Consider the following 21,535-nt stretch of genomic DNA (forward strand, 5'->3'; position numbering starts at 1 on the left):
CTGGGTCTGACCCATGTCTCCTCCGTGACTCTTGGCTCCTTTCAGGCTGTCCATCCATTCATTCTCTTGTCTTACAGTTTTATTTAGTATATTGTGGGTGGGGTACACGTGTGCCATGTCAGGACAGATGTGAGAGTCGGTTCTCCTTCCTCCATCGGGGTCCTGGAGGCCATCTTGCTGTCCCGATTTACTTAAAACAGTGGCCACACACACACACACACACACACACACACACACACACACACACGCACACGCTATGAGGTGCCCACTCCCCACCCCCCTAATTTGGAGCCCCATGGTCATCCAAAATGCCAGGTAGCCCACATCTCACACTCTTGTTCTTTTATTTTTGTAGTAAACTCTGGAAGAGGCTGTGGGATTTCAAGGGGAGTCAGTGGGGAGGGGGCCCCTCCTGGGTGGGGGCTGGGGGCGGGGTTATTGCTCTGAGCTCCCTGTCCCCAAGGGGGCCTGTGTAGGAGGATTTCAAGAGAGGGGGCCAGCATTGGATTGGGGACACCGCCACACAAACACGCAGGTCACAGCACATAGGAGGTCAGGGGAGGCTGGGCGCCATATTGCACTTTGAGAGTGGGGCCAGGTGGTTATCCCCTTCAAATTGGAACCTGGGGAGAGACTGGGGGCCATCCTATCCCTCCCCACTCTGGAGAAGGTGTGACTCCACTCAGGGTTTGGAGGAGATGGCCGGGAGGATGTCATGGGCTGGTCCTGGACCTTGGGCTGGTAGTAAGGGCAGACCAGACTGCCCTGGTCACCAGCGGCATCCACCCTGCACCCGCTCAGCTGCCATTTCCCCCTTTGCCTGACTTGATCTTGGGGGACACAGGCAGCCCCTCATCCCCTTCACTGTCAGAGCTGCAGCCGCTGACGTCGGTGATCTCCAGCTCGGAGTCGCTGTCCTCCTTCCCACCCAGGGTGGCCTCTGGACCTCCAGCCCCGGGCAGGGCCAGACGAGGGGCCACTGCCAGCCCTGAGGGGCGCTCAGGGCCCAGGCCCTCCCCCGTTGCGGCAAGCAGGGGTGCAGCCATGGGACCTCCCCCTGCCCCTGCAGAGGGCAAGTGGCCCAAGGAACCCAAAGGGTTAGGGTAGAAGTGAGGTGGGTAGAGAGAGGGGGGCAACTTGGGGAAGGGGCCCGTGAGGTATGGGTTAAAGTTCCAGGGGTACTCGGGGAAGGCGCGGCCGTAAGGACCCAACAGGCCGGGAGGCTTGGAGTAGCCGGTGGCACCTGGTGGGGGAGGGACATAGGGAGCAAGTCAGGCTGGCCCACTGGCCATTGGGAGCCTGCCTGCCTGCCTGCGCAGTGGGTGTACCTCTTAGGAGCTCTCCCTCCCCTGTGTACTCCACCTCGCCTCTGCTTCACCTCCCCCACTTTTCTCTTCATCCCTTTAACCTGCCTCCCCCAAACCCCTCCCTGCCAAGTAGCCACATACACCCCCACCCCATAAGCTGCTCAGCAGCATCGTTTCTGCCTTGATTTGTCTTCTGAGATGTTCCAATTACATAAGCCTAGTTGGCCTCCAACTCATAATCTCCCTGCCTCAGCCTCCTGAATGCTGGGTCCCCTGTAGTCCAGCTTGACACTGACCTGATCTTGCAGCTCCTGTGCCCCTTGTGCTGGGATTGCGGGTGTGTGCACCACACCCAGCTACTTCCGTGTTGAGAACCTGAGGCTTTGTGCAAGCTGAGCTACATTCTCACCCCCCACCCTGGCTTTTAAACACATGTACCCACCGAGAGACTCCAGACACCCCAGCCTGGGCATCCCCCTGCAGTCCTCTCTTTCCACGTGAGCAGATCCCCCCAACCCCCAGGCCCTTACCAGAACCCAAGAATGGGAAGGGGCTGTCCAAGCGTAGTTTATCCGTCTCTGGGGCGAATAGGGGTGTCCGACCCCCTGGCTCTCCTAGGCGTGGGGTAGAGAACAGGTTCTGCAGGGTCTGGAGAGGGAAGTAGGGAGGCAGTACTGCTTAGCCCGCTTTGTGGAGAGGATCACAATGTAGGGGACACTAGACACCCCACTTCCAGCCCTAACACACCAGTATCCAAACTCACCTCAGGAGTCAGGGGTGGAGCATCTGGCCCAGGCGCCCCCCCAAAAGGGCCAGGGGTCAACAAGAGTGGGGAGCCGGCGGCGGCGGCAGCCATATCCAGCAGCGGGTAATTGACAAGCACAACTTTGCTGAAGTTGAATTTGTAGGTGAACCGCTTCCCTTTGGTCTTGTGGAGAATGCGCTTGTTGTAGTAGTAACTGTGGGAGAGAGGATGGGGTACTGGGGAGGGGCAAGGGAGGGTGAGGCAGCAGCTGGGCTCAAGTTCTTGTCGCCACCCCCCACCCAACTTCCACTCACAAGTACTGGGATCCAATGGGATTCAGTCCTAGGATACGGAGGGAGCACCCCCACCTTTTAGGGGGACCAGAAGGGACAGTGGAGGGAGAAGAGAGCATGATGGGAGCCTGGCCCACAGCCCCTCCTCACCGCAGGGCCCGGCTCAGCTTGTCATAATTCATGTGGGGCTTGCACTTGCGAATGCCCCAGAGGCGGGCCACCTCATCAGGGTCCTTGATGACAAATTCCCCATAGTCCCCTTGCCAGGCAATGACGCCCTGGTACTCCTCCTTCTGCAGCAGCTCCAGGATAAAGTGCCACAGCTGGATCTGCCTCGAACCAGGGGAAGACTCCGGCTTGTAGGCCCAATCTGGAAAGGCAAACCCTGGAGACACAAGACAAGGAGGCCTTAGGGTTAGGAAGCTGAGATGGGGTTCTGGGTCTCACTGGAGTCCACAGCCTGAGACATTCAGTCTCTAAGGAGCATCTTTTTTTTTTTTTTTTTTTTTTTTTTTTTTTGTGCTTTAGGAGTTTTATTTCAGAAATTCAGAGCAAACTGTTGACAAATGAATGGAGATAGTTTATAGTTTATAATGGATATCATGGATAGTTTAATACTTAGAGAATAATTGAGCTAGGAAGAATGTGGTTATGAGCACTATTGTTAGTCAGCACATCTTCATCAGTGGGCAGGTGAAGGAAAAAACAACTGCATTATTCAAGGTTCTCTACCTGAAAAGGACTAATAGAATGAATCTCTCTATGTAGGAAGAAAGTGGGTTTATTAGAATGTCTCACAAACTGTGGTTTAGATAGTCCATCAATGGCTGCTACCGATGGAAATTTGAAGAATTCAGTAGTAGTTCTGTTCATGAGGCTGTGTGTCTCAGCTGGTCTTCAGTATACACCACAATTCTAAGGAAGTATGCTCTAACGCTGGTAAAGTGGTGAGCTTGGTAGTCAGAGCTAGGGAAAACGGTAGCTTCCTCCTTCAGTGTCCTTTATATATGTACGCTGTCACCAGAAGGTGTGATCAAGATTAAAGCTGGATCTTACACTTTGTTTTTTATTTATCTATCTATTTATTTATTTGGTGTTTTTGAGAAAGGATTTATCTGTGTAGCCCTGGCTGGCCTCAAACTCCGAAAATCCAACCGATTCTGCCTCTCGAGTGCTGGGCTTCATGGCGTGCACAGCCACTAATCAGATGAAGGTGGATATCACCTCAAATGATCTAGATTAAATTAGGTCTTTAATTTCAAGACCTTCCCCCCCCCAAAAAAAAAAAAAAAAAAAAGAAGAAGAAGAAGAGGAGCATCTTTAGGGATCTGTGTGTCACTCTTCAGACCTACCCTGCTCACGTCTGCTCCTAAGTTACCTAAACCTCTGGAGAGAGCCTCTAGGCTTGTGCTCCCATCGTGCCTTGGTGAATCATCCCAGGCTCAGCCAAGGAAGGGGAGAATGGAATTGAGAGGGACACATTTCCTGCATCCATGGCTGTCTCTGGGGGAGTGGCTGAAAAGGGCGCACCCTCCGCAGTGATCACCCTTAACCCTGCTACCCTGTCAGAAGGCCTTTGATACTTCCCCTGTCCTGATCGCTCTCGCCATCGGCCCATTCCCTGAGGCCCCGCTGGCATCACCCTGGTGCACACTTAGCCTATATGCGTCTGTGCAGTTCCCTTTAGTGTGTCCCCTCCCACGTCCACACTTCTCAAGCTTTCCAATGTGAGGTTGTGTGTCAACATGCAGGCACAGACCTATAGGTGCCCATGTGGACAGCATATCACACAGCCACTTGCAATCTTATCCCACGGGACACAACCACACCCAAGTGCCACACTCCTGCTTGGGGCCACTGAAGCAAACACCAGATACAAGCTGCATAAGATATATAGAGCCCCAAACCTCAGCATTGCACATCCATTGCAACATGCACAATTATAAGCTAAAGGCCTCTGTCGGGACCCACTGACAAGTGTGTGACAAAGAGATGCATGGGCCCAACAGCCCAGCTAACACCTGATGTGATAGAGACAACGAAGCAATGATGCTAAAGTCCTCAGATAGACAGATGGACACATGCAAGGTAACAAAAACAACTGAACAACTTCCCTTCCCATGACCACACTCAGGCATGTGAATGTCAACACACCCATGGCCCACTTGGCATTACTTCACCCTGGGAGGAGTATCTGGCTCCACTCTCCACCTAGAAGCCAGGAGCAGAGATCTTGCCCACCCCGGTCTTCCCAATCTAGAAAGCTCTGGGTCCCAGTGTCCACACCAACTCCTATATCATCCTCCGTCTCCTCCTACCTGCCCAGAGATTGGCATGCCCAGCATGAACACACGGGTTAAATCTGGTCTCTAACAAGCTGAGAGCAATGCAAGAGGAAGGGGAGAATGCTAGGGAAGCCATCATAAAGTGGGATATGGGAGGGACTGTGTTGAGCTGGGAGACCTGGGTCCCTGTACCCATTGCTGTGCATCCAGGGGGAAGTTCCTTGCCCTCTCTGGTGTCAAGGGCAGGAGGCAAGGAGGAGCAGAGCCCCACCCAGGCTACCCTCCGGTATGTAAGTGATGCCCTGCCTGCCGAAGGATAGGTGGCTCTTGTCCCCATGGAAGATGAATTTCAGTCTGGGCCATTCTCTCCTCAGGTGCCATGAGCAGTCAGTCTAGATGGACACTGGCCTAGCTGTACTCATAGCACGCTTCCTTGGGAAAGCCACTGTATCACAAACATGTTTGCACAGCCACAAAACAAGAAGGAATCCAATGGAGAGAGAGAGGGCCGGCCTGCTACAGCAGGCTGACATGGACAACCCCCAGAACCTAGCAGTGGGAGGCACAGAGAAACACAGTCCAAAAACCAAGCCTAGATCTCGATATACAGGCCCAGGGCCATCTACTCACACACTCCAAAATATACCTCAGATACCTGCTGAGAATGCCACGGACTACCAGAGACAAGCACAGTCTCCTTTCCCCGCCAAGGCAGAGGCCACAGCACACAAGCTGGCAGATGCCGAATGTTTACATGCACGACCCTGAAATCTGGAGTCCAGAGTGGCTCCTGTGGCTCCGTGGTCCAGTCTGCAAAGCAGACACAAGTTCACACAAAGACAGCCTCCTGCAGACGCTTGCCCTCTCTGACCCCTTCAGGGACACTGAAGTGTGATGCATGCGAACACTCCACAATGAAACTCCAGGCAGCCAGCAGAACGGATAGTCGGTGTCAAAGACTCGCTCCTATCAGTGACCCCTGCATGCCCAAGCAGGTCCTCCTCCCTTGGCCTGAGCACCACACTCACCTCCTCGCATTCTCTCTTCAGACTGTGCCCCTCCTCTTGTGCCTAGCCTAGAGCTCAGCGGAGCAGGTCCTGGGGAGGTGCAGGCTTAGGTATACATGGCGGAGAAATCTCAGATCTCAGCCCCCCCTCAGTTCTCATCCCTCTCGACACCTCACCCATCCTCCAAAAGAACCTCAACCCTTGTGTCCCAACAAGCAGGTGGCAGGGAGAGAGGACCGTGAAGTTTCTGGTCAAGTTTCTCATGAAAGGGTTTGTATTCAGGGGACTGATGGAGACCCAGACAGACAGGTTCACAGATGCACAAGACAGACAGATGGGGAAGAGGGAAAATAGGGAAGGGGGTGCGGCCCCTGGGAAGGGGAAGGGCTGTGGAGATGGACAGGACAGTTACCAGGGGTCCAGAGAGCCGGCAGGGCAGGCGGGGCGAAGAGAAGGTCTGAGACGCAGCTACAATCCATGGCGGAGTGAGCCCTGCAGAAGCCCGGACAGGACAGCAGGAGAGAAGCAGTCAGCCAGTGGGGTGCTGCGGGGCTCCCCCTCTCCCAGGCTCTCAGTCTGATGTCAGCCACCCAGCTGCCCTCAGTCCCCACTCCCTCCCTAGCGGCAGCCCTGGTGTCCCTGACTAGACACTTTCCCACATCCCCCTCTCTCTGGTCCAGCCATTCACTCGCAGGTTCTCAACACCCTCCACCCACCCTGATGCCCCACACCCCATCTCTTGCTATCCTGTCTCCCGCCTGACCTCTGGGGGAGTAGGGGGTTGGTCCCTGGGTCTTTGGGTCCTCCTATCTCCCTCTGTGCGTGGCTCTTTCCAGCTACTTCAGATTTATCGCTTGCTCGGAAACACAAACTCGCCCCCACCTGGCTGACCCCCGGCAGCTGCCTCTGTGGCTCACACTGCAGCAGTGGCCAGCTCAGAGATGGCAGAGCTGGGTACTGCTGGCCAGGCTGGGAGGAGCAGGCCCAGCTCTTGCCTTTCTTCCCCAGGTAGACACTACCCCCCACCACCCCTAGTCTGTCATCTGAGCCCACAGACCCCTGCCTCAAACCCGCCGCTCACCAAAGGTTCTCCATCCATCCTTTCCCCTTAGAATGGCCTTCCCCTGCTCAGGCAACCCTTCTAGGAGCTGCACCCTCCCCCCCCCCCCACAGCCCTTCCCCTCAGACCAGTCCTTTCCTTTCCTCCCACAGTAGAGCCACCCAAGCCTGCCTGCGGACTGATCAACGGAACCCATGGACGCCTGCCTCAAACCTGCTGCTCAAAGGAGGTTCTCCAGCCATTCCTTCTAAGACCAGCCAGCCTCCCCTCTCAGATACTCCCTCCCTGCAGAGAGTCTCCCCCCTCAGACACCTGTCCACTCAGATTGGCATTTCCCTCCGATTGGCATCCTCACTTAGATACCCCTTCCTCAACTGGATACCGCTTCCTCTGGCATCGCCTCCCCCTTAGAACATTCTTTCCCCTTGGACCTTCCTCCTCCCTGAAAGGCCCCTCAAATCCCCACTCCCTCAGAAACCTGTTCCGTAGATACCTCGCCCCTTTCTGAGCGCTGCCCTTCAGACACCTTCCCCTTTAGCCATCTGCCCCCCTCACACTCACTGCAGACACCCTCAGAAGAGACCTCGTTTAGCCATCCTGCCTGCACTCAGAGATCCCACATGCCACACCCACCCTTCAGACCTAGCGCTGTATTCCCTCAGACACCCCACCCACTAGGTCTTCTCACTCCCGCAGTTCTACAGACGTCCACACACCTCTCCCTTACCATATAGCCATAAACCCCACCTCACCCCTTGGATACTTCTGTCCTCTCTCCCAGTATCCAGTCTTCCCTACACCTCCTCCAACCCTTCCTTGGCCTCCTGGGGTCTCCCCTGCCAATGGACATCCCTCCCATACTCCATCTCTCTGGGAGCCCTTCTTTATCTCTTTTTCTCCCTCTTCGTTTCATCCTCTCCCTGCACTTGGCCTCTCTTCCCTCCACCTGGAGTGTCTTCCCGAATCTCTCAACTCTCTACTCCCATTTCTCTCTCCCTGCGCCCCCCCCACGGCTGTCTCCTGCTCCCCTACCCCTATTTCCTTCTCTACCCCCCACTTTATCCATCTCCCCACGTCTCTCTGTTTCCCCCATCTCCTCTCTCCCTCATCTGTCTACCTCTCCCTCCTCCTCTCTGCTCCCTTCCTCTCAGCCCCGCCCATCCCGTCTCTCTCCCGTGTGTCTCCACCGTCTCCCTATCTCTCTCCCCACACTCACCCCCCATCTGACTCCCCCTCCTGCTCTCGCTGCTTCTCTGGGTCCCCCCTCCTCCCTCCCCCACCCCCACCCCCCATTGGCCCCTCTCATTTCCGTGTTGGTTTTGATTTCTCTTCCCAACGCTTTCAACTCCCCGCCGCCTCCTCCGGACACGTTATAACGAGGAGCCGTGGGATCGGCGCTCCGGGCCCTGCTCCCACGCTCCCCCCGTCGTCTCTCACACACATCTCTGCCTTCGCGCAGTCTCTGCCGCCACTTTTTCCCAATCTCTCCTGTGTTTGGTCTCTGTCCTGTGTGTGTCACGTCCTCCCTCCCCCCTCCCGGCCCTCAGGACCTGGTCCTAGCCCCTCCAGCTGGGTCCCTGTCTCCATCCATGACTAGCATTTCTCCGGGTCTCCACCCCTCTGTATGTCCCTGGGTCTCTGGGTCTTTAGTCTCCACATGGCTCCTTTCTCCATTTCTGGATCTCCACATCTCTGCCTCGCTACCCGAGTCTCTGCTTCTTGCAAAGTCCCCATCTCCATGTCTCTGTCTCTCTTTCAGTCCCAGTGTCCCTCTCTTGGGACCCCTTTGATCTCACCATGCCCCTGGCACCCCCCTGGCCCCATTGATTGCTGATCGACCCATGGAGGAAGTAGGGCTTGCGGCCTGGGGCTATAGGGCCAGGCAGAAGCTTTGGCGGAGCCACTGGACAGATGGACAGACGGACGGACGGACGGCCCCAGCCCCAGTGGCTGAGGAGGGGGAGCAGCCGCATCACGTGCCCCTCCCCACCGGCCGGCACAGTGCGGATGGGGACTCCGGGCAAGCTTTAATTTTTAATTTTATTTTGCTTCCTCCACCCCCCCTCACCCCCATCTCTAGCGCCCGCAGCCATGGCACCGAATGTGTGCGCGTGTGAGGCAGCCTGTTGGAGAGAGGCTGGGCAGGCAGAGGCTGCCTCCCTCTGCTTCTTGCCAAGCACAATCACACAGACCCACACCTACTGCAAGCACACAGCTCACATCACACAGGCCAACAAAGTCACACATACACCACCATCACATACAAACACACATTGTCTAGATCAACAGACCCACAGTCACACGCAACGGGCACAGCGCAACCCACACACATCATTGAAGTTGCGCATGGCAGCAACATTGTCATGTACAACAGTAACAGACACACGATCTGAGTAGACTGACGCATATTAACACGGGTACATAGTCACTCACCGGTGCTCAGAAATACAGAAACGCAGACCTTCAATCAGAGGCACACCATCGCTCACATAGTGCCATAGAGAAACAGAGACACACCCAGACACACAGACACACAGCAGCACAACAAGTCAGCAACACACAGAGTCACATGGACAGGCACCTGAGGCCCTCCATCAAACACACACATTGGGTCCCAGGCAGACAGACACACAAAACGCCCCTGACAGACTGCCACGGCCGGATGGCAAACTCGGGTGGCCACACTCATCGCAGACACATAGGCACAGTCATAGTCCCCAAAATGATCAACACAGTGGGGAACCTGCAGGCAGCCCCCACCCCCAGAAAGGGGTGGGGGCCTAAGTGCTAAGCTCGGCTGTGTGGGGGTGCCCACTTAGAAGTAACTGACAGCATCATCACTGTCTCTGCCACCATGGGCCTGTCTGTCCATCATCTACGGATCTCTTCAGCATTTCTGTGTGTGTGTGTGTGTGTGTGTGTGTGTGTGTGTGTGTGCGTGTGTGTGTGTGTGTGTTCAAAACGTATGCTTGCCTCATCCCATCTTCAGTCATGTCCTCCCCCTCGTTGTCTGTCTGTCTGTCGCTGGGGGTCTTTTGTTGCTCATCCCCGTGTGTTTCTATCTAGAGACGTTCCCATCTCTCTGTAGCTTTGATTCTGTCTCTGGGTACATCCCTGTCCCTCTTGGCCTCTGGGCCTCTCTGCCTCTGTCTGCTCACCCCATCACCCCAGCCCCCTGGGCTGGGGTTTAACCAGTTGTTTTGATTTCTCTAAGCTGCGCTGGCCGCCTCGGGAGCCGCCTCAGGCCTCACACCGCCCCCAGCCCCTTCATCCCTCACCCAGGGCCCCCCACCCCCACCTCCTCTTAACACAATCTGCACAAGTGGAATGAAAATTGATTTTTTTTTTAAATTTCATATCTTCTCCGGGGCTCTGTCTAAAGAGGAGAGAGACGCGGCCCAAGACCCCTCTCCCACCACTGCCCCCACATACACACACACACACACACACACACACACACACACACACACACACCCTGGAGCATGCACCCTTCTTCACACATGCCTGTGTGGACACATTTGTGTACACAGTAGAGATGCACAACGATGCTGCTCTGTCATGGGCATCCCTAGATCATACGCACCCCTAGATCATAGGCATGCTGCCAGTCCCTGGCTAGGATGAACCCTTCTACATAAACTGTACACCCTTGTCCCACCCAGTACAGGGCTGTGGTCCCTGTAGTCACACACAACACGGGTGCCTGTGCTCAGCACATGCTCTAGCCATGTCTTGTACATACAGAGCTATGCTCAGGGACTGTCCCACCACAGGCAGCAAGCTACCTATGGCTGCTCTGGCAAAGAAGGGGTCTGGAAGCGGCTGTCACACCAGTGCCTGCCACCCTTACCTCCAGCATCACCCAGTTCCCAACCCTGCTCTCTCAACCAAATGCTCTGGCCTGGCCCTTAGGAGGGAGTGACTCTGTGCCACCACTCCAGACGACTTCGCAACCCATGTGCCACACACACCATATACACACTACACACATGCAACATACCATACACACAATATATACATACTATACATACACCACACACCATGTGCAGCGGATTGCACATGCTCCACATGCGTGCTATACACACACCATACACCATATACACACTACACCATGGACGAGACTATATGCTCCTTCTATATATCATACATAGCACATGACATACATTAAATATACCACACCACACTCCCATGCAACATATACATGAATACCACATACCTCATGTCATGTATCTGCCACATACCATACATCTACATACTCATGACACCCCCCATGTACACCACATACATACTATACACACAGACCACATAGAAACCATATACCACACAAAGACACATTCCACATGGTATGTGTGAAACCACACATATACCTTATTCCAAATACCACAACTACCACATACCATCCATCCTATCCCCATATTACATACAGATACCACATTTCACACATCACACACAGATACTAAACACATGACACCTACCACACACATTAAATACAGCCTTTGCTACTTCTCTTAGTGACACACACAAACACAGGAAATGCAAGAACTCAAACTCCCTATAACTCCTATGTGCAGGGTCACCCATGATACACACAGGTCCACACGGAGACAGATGTGGTGACCCAAACACACTTTCTCACATGTCATCATAGACATAGTCTCACACACAGAATTGGCACAAGTTCACATTGTATACACATGCAGCATCCAACAACCACACAGGAATGCACAATCACAGGGTCACATGTATGCACGTGTACGCATGCGTGCACGCGCACACACACACCACACACACACACACACATAGCTGTTAGCATTCTTCAGGGCTGGTCATGCACACACACACACAGCTGCGAACCAACATTCTATCCAGCCTACTACATTTTGCTTCCCAAATGACTGCATGTGCATGCACACACACAGAGAACACCATCGGCATCTGAAGCCAGAGTCGGACACAGGCTCAGAGAGGCAGCACCCACCCAAATCATTTTGCCACACGGCCAGGGGCTGACGCAGGCCTAGGGACTTCTGTAGCTATGCCCTACTGCTCTTCGCTGGTGGGCCCCTCACACTCAGCAACCCCCCTGCCAGTGCACCGCACACACACACACACACACACACACACACACACACACAAACACACACACACACACACACACCGCCCCTGCCTGCCCTCCCACCATGCTTCTCCTGGACTCAGTCTCCTTACCTCCTCACCCTTAGGGACAGGCTGTCCTGCCCTGGTCACTCAGCCCTGCACAGACACATGATGCGGAAACACAGCACAACCCAGAGTTCTGGACAGTCACACTAGACACGCACAGCTGAGCACCACACACTCACATTCATGGACATGATGTGCGTGGCTTTGCGCAGCCCCACGACCTCTCACACAAACACACCTAATCCTCTGTGCCTAGGGACACGCACAACAATTGACATGCCATATTTACGTGTGCTGCACCACACAGACACTTGCAAGGGGACCTCTGACAAGGCTTCATTGCAGGACAGCGCCAGGGCCTAGATGAGGTCTAATTGGTACCAGATTTGGGGTGGTCAGGAAGTACCAGGCAAGGGGTAGAGGAGCCCAGTGCCTGGGAGGGCAGGAATGGAGACCCACACTCCACCTAGCCACCTCTCTCTCTCTCTCTCTCTCTCTCTCTCTCTATCTATCTATCTATCTATCTATCTCTGTATGGAGCCATGTTTGTCTCTTTGAGTCTCTGTCTCTTTCCTGGAGCCCCAGTCTCAGTACAGATGTCCCTGGGGCTGCAGCCAGCTTGCAGAAGGATGTCAGTGGGGGTAGTGGTGAGGGAGAGTCCCCAGGGAGGTGAGAGCCGCAGTGCCACGCACCCCGCCTACAAAACAGTGCTGGGGGAAGGGAAGGAAGTGGAGGCGCATGCAGCCCCAGCCCAGGCTGCTCCTTGCAGAGACCCAGAGCTGGGGTAAGAGGCTGGGGGCTAGAGGGTCACAGAGAGAGAGAGAGGAAGGGCCAACGGGGGGGGGGGGGGCGCGGTGAGACCAGAGGCAGAGCAAGAGAGGCAGAGCAGAGAAAGTGGACTGGCCCAAGCCAGAAAGAGGGAGCTAGATCCACAGAGACAGAGAGACAAGGAGAGACTGAATGAAGGGAGAGGGGCTGAGATGGAGCAAATTAGAGGGCTGAGAGCCAGGGCACCAGAGAACCTGGGTCAGAGGAAGCAGAGGAGGGGGCAGAGATGCGGAAAATTGAGGGATTAGGGCAGAGGCAAGAGAGCGGATGAGGGAGACCGGAGCTGAGACAGCCAGAGGACCCACCCCTGCGATGAACCCCCGTGTGCCCCCACCCATGCAGTGTGGATTCACGGCTCTCTCCTCAGTGCCTTGCCCAGCTTTAGGTTTGGGGCACTGGTGTTTCCTGAGGTCCGTCACACCCCTACTCCAAAACCCACCACTCCTCACTTCTACCTGGTCCATCCCATCCCCGGCTTGACCTAACCACCATCCCTGTTCTGGTGCCTAGCCCCTCATCCTCACCCCACCTATCAGAAGTCCTGGCCTCTTCCCAGCTCCACCCCCAGCCTCATCCCCAGGGGTCCTGTTAGCTCCCCAAAGTAGACCTGTTGGCCTCCATCATAGACAGGGCCCTGGATATGTAGAAAAACAACTGTGGCATTGTCAGAGAATTTCAGTGACAGTGGCTAGATTGGGAGTTTTCCAGAATGAGCGGCAAGGCTGGGGGGTGCTGTGGGTTCTCTTGCAGGGTTTGGCAAAGACTGAGCAGATATGTTCATGGAATCCGGATGAACACAACAGGCATGACAGGGAATCAGAGACATAGAGGTGAGAGGGGACAAAGTCAAGGAAGGACCCTAGAGGGAGTGTTGGGACGTAGCAAAAGGACTAGAGGAACTGAGACAACAGAACCCAGAGAGACAGGGAGACGGGGACAAAATGGGAGAAGTGGGTGCCTGGAAGTCAGCAACAGAGAAATGGAGTGGGAGACCCGGAGGACTGTCAGGGGAGCGGGAGAGAAACTCAGACAGGGAGAAGGGACAGCGGGCAGGGCCAAAAGTGCCCCTGTGACAGCAGAGGGACCTGGGTTGGTTAGAGCTGGGCGCTGGGAGCTGGGCTGCCATGGGGATCCCACAAGGGGCAGGGTCCGGCCAGGCTGGGGGAGGCTCGGGGCTCCAGGGGCATCAGGCGCGGTGCTAATTCAGCGCCATCGATCAGACAGGATGAGAGCAATAAATTATTGTGACAAGATGCAATCCTGGTCCTAGCACTGCCGCCGAGGCAGATCGATCCCTGTCCCTAGCTCCACACCAGTCCCATGCCCAGGCCTTTCTGCCTGGGACTCCTCTGCCCACCTCTTGATCCGTTCTCCTCACCATACACACACTCCTAACTGTTGACCAGGCCATGTGGTAGCCCCGGATAAGAGATAGGACCAGGAGAGGACGCAGAGGCAAAAGGCTAACCCCTACATAGCTCTGGCCTTGTGGTTTCCCTCAGCACCATCTTACCACCACCTGTAGGGTCAGAACTGCCATGGTGCCCATTTCACAGATGTGAAAACTGAGGCTTGGACAGGGCACGCTAACTTGGAAACAGGCCGACAAGGATGAGTGATGAATCCTGGACTTGAATGCAGGTCAGGATGGTTTCAAGGCCCCAGTATCTCTACTGTCAAAGGGTAGCACAAGAGACAAGATGAGAAGAGAAGAGGAGTTGGAGGAGACGGTGGAAGATACAGAGAAGAGAGACTTGGATGTACAAAGGGACAGGGAGCTCCCTGGAGTAGTCCCAGATACTTGGAAGACTGAGGCGGGGGTGGGGGGGGGCTGCCTGAGCTACAGAGCAAGTTCAAAGCCAGCCTGAGCAACTGGGCAAGGCTCTGTCTGAAACACTGTAAAGGGCTGGAAGCCAGGCATGGTGGTGTTCACCTGTGATCCCCCAGCACCTGGCAGGCAAAGGCTGGCTACATAGTCAGCCCAAGGTCAAGCTGCGCTACATTAGACTCTGTATCAAAGGTGTGGGGGGGAGATTGCTGGGATAGAGGTCGATGTGGGAGTCCTTTCCTGACATGTATGAGGATGCTGGGTCACATCCCCCAAATTACAGGAGAAAAAAGAAGAGGCATAAGGAGGAACACTAAAGGAGACAGGGATGCAGGGTCCATGAAACAGAGACAGGCAGGCTGAGGCAATGGGACAAAGGGTGGCAGAGGCCCCTGTGGAGAGGGGTGGGGTGTCTGGGTGTGTTGGGAGGGGTGATGGGAGAGGAAGCTTTGATCCCAGGGGGTCAGTGTCTGTGAGAGACAAGAGCGGCAGAGGCCTGGGCACCCTTGATAGCAAGGGCAAAGGAAGGCTGGGAAGTTAGTTCTTGGTGATGGAGAAACAAGGGTTGCTAAGGAGACAAGATGGACAGGTGTGTCCTCAGAGGAAGGTTGCTTGATGGCGGATATGGGAGGCAAGCAAGCCTGTTTGGCTGGGAAGGCCATCTCTGAAGTCACGTGGCTTTGGTCTGACTTGGTTCTTCGACCTCGGAGAAAGGATTTCTTCTCTTTGAGCTCAGTTTGTTTTTCTGTAAAATGGGGGCATGAGTCAAGCACCTGCTTTATAATGGTCCCGTGAGGATGAGTGTGACAGTGGACAACACCCTGTCACAGAAATGGTCTTCAAATCAGCTGTCATCAGTGCCATCAGCAGCATCACCAATGTGGGGGAGGGCAGGTCCCCAGGGGTGTATGTGAATGGGTGGTGCTCAAAGTCGGCTATGATGTCCAGAAGTGACAGCCACATCACCTGGACACTTAGAAGACCCAAGCCTTAAGCCAGGCATATTGGTACACACCTTTAATCCTAGCACTGGGGAGGCAGAGGCAGGCAGATCTCTGTGAGTTCAAGGGCAGCCTGGTCTACAGAGTGAGTTCCAGGGCAGCCAAGGCTATGTAAAGAGAGACCCTGTCTCAAAATAAATAAATATCCCTAGTGTCTAGAGCTAAACCTAGGGTTTTATTCATTCACGTAAAGCAAGTGTTCTACCACTGAGCTACACCTGCAAACCCGCTTTTTAATTTTTCCTTGTGAGAGCCTCACAAAGGTAGGTTGAACTCGGACCTTCTGAAGCAGGTGGGATGACAGGCCTATGTCACAGGTCTTGCTTCCGGGGAGGTCTCTACGTGTGCCGCCGGTGGCTAGGCACAGATATCACGTGTTTACAAATGCTACAGGTATTGCTCTCAAGCGGTAAGAAGCTAGGTGGGTAGAGATGGGCTATGAGAAGGGATGAATCGGACTGGAGACAAGATAGGATTTGAAGGTTTGGTCCTTAAGATGTGACCAATGAGTTGAGAGGGCAGAGAGTGGAGGTGAGAGGGTCTGTTGGAGTGGCAGCTGGTTTGCCGAGACTTGAGGATTGCTAAAGGTGTAGGAATAAACACAGAGGTAGAGCCAGTGTAGGGAGCCAGCTGCATGGGGGTAAGGGATTTGCCCAGACATCTGTGTCCCTTTTGGAGCATGCTGAGAAAGAGTGTTGTGACAGAGAACAGCTTAAACAGATGTAAGGCAGAGAGAGGGGAAGGATGATGCCCGGGGTACACAGGTGAGGGACAGGCATTGGTGTGGAGGTGCAGCCTGGAAAGATGACATGAGAACATGGGTGAACATGGGTGATTCGTGTGTAGGAGAGGAAGAAAAGGGACACTGAGGACCTGAGGCACAGGTGTGAGGCGACATGGGGGGAGGGCAGCAGAGCCCCATGGCCAAAAGACCATGTCTTGTGTTGTAGAGACAGAGCGTGGTAGAGATGAGACTTGAGAGTGTCAAGCATGCAGGTGTGAGAGGTGAGGCTCTCAGAGGCCTTGCAAAAAGGGCCCTGGACAGGCAAAGGTGTCAGGAAACACGCGACAGCAGGGAACGGATGTACATGAGAACTCTCAGGGGTCTGGGGCTAGGAAATGAGAAGCAGATGTGCCTCCAGACCGTCTGGGACCAGTGAGCCGGACGGGTTTAGAAAACAAGATGGCAGAAGGTGTATTTTGGTTTTGTTTTTGAAGACAGGGTCTTATGCAGCCCTGGCTGATTTCAAACATGCTGTGTAGCCAAGGATGACCTTGAACTTCTGATTTTCCTGCCTCCCCCTCCAGAGTGCTGGATTTTATGGGTCTGTACCACTCCACCTGGTTTGTGGAGGGCTGGGGATGGAACCCAGAGCTTCACCTGACACTAAGGTGCTCTGTGAACTGAGTTGCAGACCTGTAAGTGTATTAATAGAAAAGATGGGCAGGGGATGTGGGGGTGACAGGAGTGCTCCTAGGTGGCCTGAGGCTGTTTTGGGAGGTCTGGTATAAGGATGGCTCAGGAGGGTGGGTGAGGTCATGCTGCATCTGAAGGCTAAGTGCAAGGGAGTGTGTGTGTGTGTGTGTGTGTGTGTGTGTGTGTGTGTGTGTGTAACAGGTACTTCTGGAGTGGAAGCATACGTTAAATGTAAAGATGTGAGAAACAGTACACTGAGAGAACTGAGGGGAAGGTTTGGGTGTTGCAGGGGACTGTGTGACATGAGAAATGAAATTGGCCCCAGATTCAGGTAGAGGTTCAGATTCTGAAAAACAAGTGTCACCCGGGAGGGCAGGTAAGAGAGGGCTCCTGTTAAGTGAGACACTTTATGCTAATGAGCATCTCTGGGGCAGGCTTGAAGGAGACAGGGGCTACCTGGAGCACCCGTGTATGCCTGCCCTTGTGAGCCCCAGAAGTAGATGAAGGGAACACACGACAGGTCCAATCAGGCCGCGTTAGGTGGAGGTCCAGATGTGGAGAACTTGAAGGGGTCACATGGATGGGACAGGCGAGTTGCTTGTTGGGGTGCGGGTGAAAGGTGTTACCTGAAGCACAGGTGTGCTGTCTTCCCAGGAGCCAGTTTGAGCTCACAGGCTCCTCCCGCGGCTCCAGCTCTGGGCTTGGGGAGGCCTGGGCCTGCCGGGCAGCTCGGGCTCCGGAGGCTGTTTGGCGATGCGGAGCGCGTCTGGGCCTCGGCGGGCCGGCGGGGCGGGGGGAGCGGGCGGGGGGGCCGTTTAGCCGTGATAGATCCGCGCGCCGCTTGTCTCTTAATCTCCGGAGCGACCGATCGATTCGCTATTTCCCTTTGTTGCCAGAAAATTCGATCCTGGGCCTGGAATTAGGTCCCCGGCTTAATCTGAGCGGAAACCAGCGAGGGGGAGACAGAGACAGAGATGCTGGGAGAATCAGAGACAGAGAGATAGTGAGAGACCGAGAGATGCCGCGGGAGAGGGAGAGACAGAGACGTGGAGATAGGCACGGGGATTCTGGGAGGGGTAGTCTAGGAGTTAGTGCCAAAGAGGTAAGAGAGGTGTTGTGACAGATAGATAAGGAGTTAGAGAGACAGATCCTGGCTCCTGGGAGAGCTGGAAGAAGTCACAGAGATGCTGGCAGAGACAGAGACTGTGAGGAGAGATAGGCAGTGGATATGAGGCAGAAGTAGCCCAACAGGGCTGGTGACTGTGGTGGAATGATGAATAGACAGGATGTCCAAGACATCCCCACACCAAAGTTCAAGTCTAGGCACTCCTTGCTCCCAATGGGCTGAACCCAGGTCGGGCTCCAATAACCCTTCCCACAGACTGTGTGACCTCTCACACCAAATATGTAGATCCAGTTTTGTGGACTCTCTGCCTTGAGCTCCAGCCCCAATCCAGACTTCCTCTCTCCTAAATCCAAATCCTCAGTACCAGTCCCATCCCCAACGAGTCAGCTCCATCCTCAAATAACTAGGGTTTCAGCACCAAACATCCTGACTCTAGGCTCGGAGCCCCAGGTCTCAAATATTCGAGTCCTCAGACTTTGACCTTTAAACCCCATGGCACTCTGGTCCTAAATGTCCAGACTCCTCAAGCTCAAATATCCAGACCCAAGCTCAAGTTGGCCTTCAGTCCCCATCCCCAAATAGTCACACTCTAGTCTGTCCTGATCCCGTTCCTGAGGCTTTCCACACCCTGCCCCCCTCCCCATACCTTGCACCCCAGTCTCAAGGTCCTGCCTCCAGCGCTCATCCCTCCCACCTCGCACCCCTGTCCAGAAGTTCTCCGGAGGGATTCCCTCCCACCTCCCCAGAGTTAGGCGCCGCTGCACCCTGCCGCCCACCCTCAGGCTGCCCTGCCTGGGGCACCATCCCTGCCCTAGGGTCTTTGGGGACCACCTCCCGCGGCCCGGGCCCCCGCCCCGGGCAGCAATCCCCGCCCCTCATCCCCGCCCCTGAGATGGCCTGCAGCGCTCACTCACTTTCCGCGCCTTGCGCATCCGCTTCGGTCCGAGAAGTGTTTAAAGTTCGGATCCCGCAGCCATGGCCCCGCGGCGTCCTGAGGAAGGAGACCCCGGGGCGCGGGGCGAGGGATGCGGGTTGCCGGGAGTCCCGCGGAGATGGAGACCAAGAGGATGGGGTCTGGGAGTCCCTGAGACAGCGTGACAGAGACAGGGAAACAGAGACGAGGGGCACGAGCAGAGATGCAGAGGAGACACCCCAACAGAGACGCGCGCAGAAGAGAACAGGACACGGGAAGCAGGGAACCCGGGTCAGGGCGCGGGGGACTGTGCCTCTGCACCCCCTCCTCTCCTGCTGTTCCTCTTTCTCCTCCTCCTCCTCCTCCCTAGCTCCTCCGCGGCGCGGCGCGCTCTCCCGCCCTCGCGGCCGCCCGGCCCGGCTCGGCGAGCAGATATATGGAGGCGGCGGCGGCGGCTGTGCGGGGGAGGGGGCGGGCGCGCGATCGATGGAATATAATTTTCCTCAAACTCGGAAAATAAAGTTCAGAGCTGATCAAATTTGAAAACAGATGTCGAATTGCGACTCTAAATAAGGTTCGATCCCGGGACTGAGGGAGTGGGGGTGGGGTGGGGGCGGAGAGACACCCCCAACACCTTTCCCCTTCCCTCCCCACCTCCTCCCTGTCCTACACCGGGAAAACTCGCAGACCGACGGACAGGCTCTCGTGGAAGGACCGCTGCCGCACACGGGCAAAGCTGGGCCTGGCCTATGCAAGGACACACACACACACACACACACACACACACACACACACAGCATGGACAGCGGACATAGGGACACATAGACAGAGTGACATAAACCATGCACAACATACACAGGACGCAGCCTGGGCATAGAGACATACCGCCAAACACAGAGGCAGGCACATGCACACAAGTGCACGGCCATGCCTTCTATTCTAGACACGCACTCTGCACACATACCGATCCCAACCCCCCAACCTCTTCCTGATCCACCTACACAGTACTGAGATGCACAGACGCGGGGCTGCACCGTGACACATACCCCACACACACCAGGGTGCAGACCCTTACTGGCACACTGAAATACACTATCAACCATCTTCGGGACCTCAGAAGCAGTTCATCTTCCACAGGACCTCCTCCTGCAACTTGACCTTGCCCTCTCCCGGGCCACCATCCTAATCTCTTTCCCCTCACAAATCCTCCCTTTTTTGGCCTCCCTTCCCCAGTTTGTACCCCCATTCCCAGGTCAGGTTCCTCTCCACTTCCAAGTCCCACGAACTCTTTGTGTTTTGTTTGTATTTTAAGACATGGTCTCACGTAGCCCAGGCTGGACTCAACGTACTATGTCCCTTAGGCTGGCCTTGAGCTCTTGCTCAAGGTGGCCCTGCCTCCATTTCTCCAATTCTGGAATTACAAACATGTCACACACCCTGACCTCCATCCAAGATCTCATTCCTTGGGGGGAAAAAAAACACCTACTCCAGGAGAGGCAAGTATGTCTCAGGGCAAGACTGGCATGACCAAATAGATACTTTGTGTCTAGAACCTTGGTGTGGCAGTCACCACCCCAACTCCCCTTCAAGAGCACACACTACGGTGCTGTGAGAATGTCGCCCTTTGTATCAGAGAAGGTCCGCCCCCCACCACTCACTTGACTAAGTCACTCATCATCCCCGAGTCTTAGTTTCCTCTTCTGAAAATGGAGTAACATGACAGCTACCCCTTAGAGTGGTGGGTGGGGCAAACACACTACGATGAGCACCAGTTCTTCAAAATAACCCACTAAAATGTGTGTAAAGCTGGGATTGGCCGATCTGCTTCTACCTTGTTCAACTCAAGGAGGTAGCAGGGAGCCCTCCCCACCCACCCCCTTCTCCACATCCCCACTCCCCTCCCCACATACACACCCTGGCAGCATTGGCCATCAAATTTCACCAGGCTGCACGTAAGCCCCTCTGGGTGAGGGACATGACCCTGGGGTGTCTATTCCAGCTCTTAAAGACTGACTTTTACCAAAGATAGAGAGCAGCCCCCCCCCAACCCGTTTCCAGAGCACGATTCTGAATATCCTGGAGGAAGTTATGGGACATTCTTTATGAAGTAGAGCTCCTTCAACTGTATGAGACACCCTTTGGGAGGGAAATAATCTACTGTGCATAGATGTGACTCCTTGATTTGTACGCCATACCTGTCAAAAAAGCTAAAACCCACCAAGAACACTAGCTGAACTGGACATGGATGGTAGCACATCACTTTAATCCTAGCACCCGGGAGGCAGAGGCAGGTGGATCTCTGAGTTCGAGGCTAGCCTGGTCTATGGAGCGAGTTCCAGGACAGCCAAGGCTACACAGAGAAACCCTGTCTCCAAACAACAAAACACAACACAAGCCTCTAGCTGGAAATCAGGGGGTGGGGAGTGTTTTGCTTGTCATTTCTGTACTCCAGAGGCTGAGGCAGGAGGATCTGGAGTTCAAGGTGAGCCTTGGCTGTCTCAGGGTGAAAAGAAAAGAAGAGAAAAGCCATTAATGCTGCATTTATGGTCATGAAGTGTGCTA

General features: G+C 54.9%; 1 protein-coding gene across 3 annotated transcripts; it reads right to left on the reverse strand.

The window, feature by feature from the left end:
• Positions 1 to 61: 61 nt before the first annotated feature.
• Erfl (ETS repressor factor like) lies at positions 62 to 20,318 on the reverse strand. 3 transcript variants are annotated; one of them, XM_076573767.1, is made up of 7 exons: positions 20,214 to 20,318; positions 18,975 to 19,051; positions 6,050 to 6,129; positions 2,496 to 2,730; positions 2,071 to 2,266; positions 1,838 to 1,921; positions 62 to 1,243 (listed from the first exon to the last, which is right to left on the reverse strand). In XM_076573767.1, exons 1-7 carry the CDS (start codon positions 20,217 to 20,219, stop codon positions 770 to 772), a joined length of 1,152 nt encoding a protein of 383 aa, XP_076429882.1. In that variant the 5' UTR covers positions 20,220 to 20,318; the 3' UTR covers positions 62 to 769. The 3 variants fall into 3 exon arrangements, with proteins under 3 accessions (XP_076429882.1, XP_015862071.2, XP_042123726.1); XM_016006585.3 differs by having other exon boundaries at positions 1,838 to 1,955; XM_042267792.2 differs by lacking the exons at positions 18,975 to 19,051; positions 20,214 to 20,318 and adding an exon at positions 7,259 to 7,331 and having other exon boundaries at positions 1,838 to 1,955.
• Between the last annotated feature and the right edge of the window lie 1,217 nt (positions 20,319 to 21,535).

Source organism: Peromyscus maniculatus, chromosome 1, assembly GCF_049852395.1.
Source record: "Peromyscus maniculatus bairdii isolate BWxNUB_F1_BW_parent chromosome 1, HU_Pman_BW_mat_3.1, whole genome shotgun sequence".
Classification (NCBI taxonomy): domain Eukaryota; kingdom Metazoa; phylum Chordata; class Mammalia; order Rodentia; family Cricetidae; genus Peromyscus; species Peromyscus maniculatus.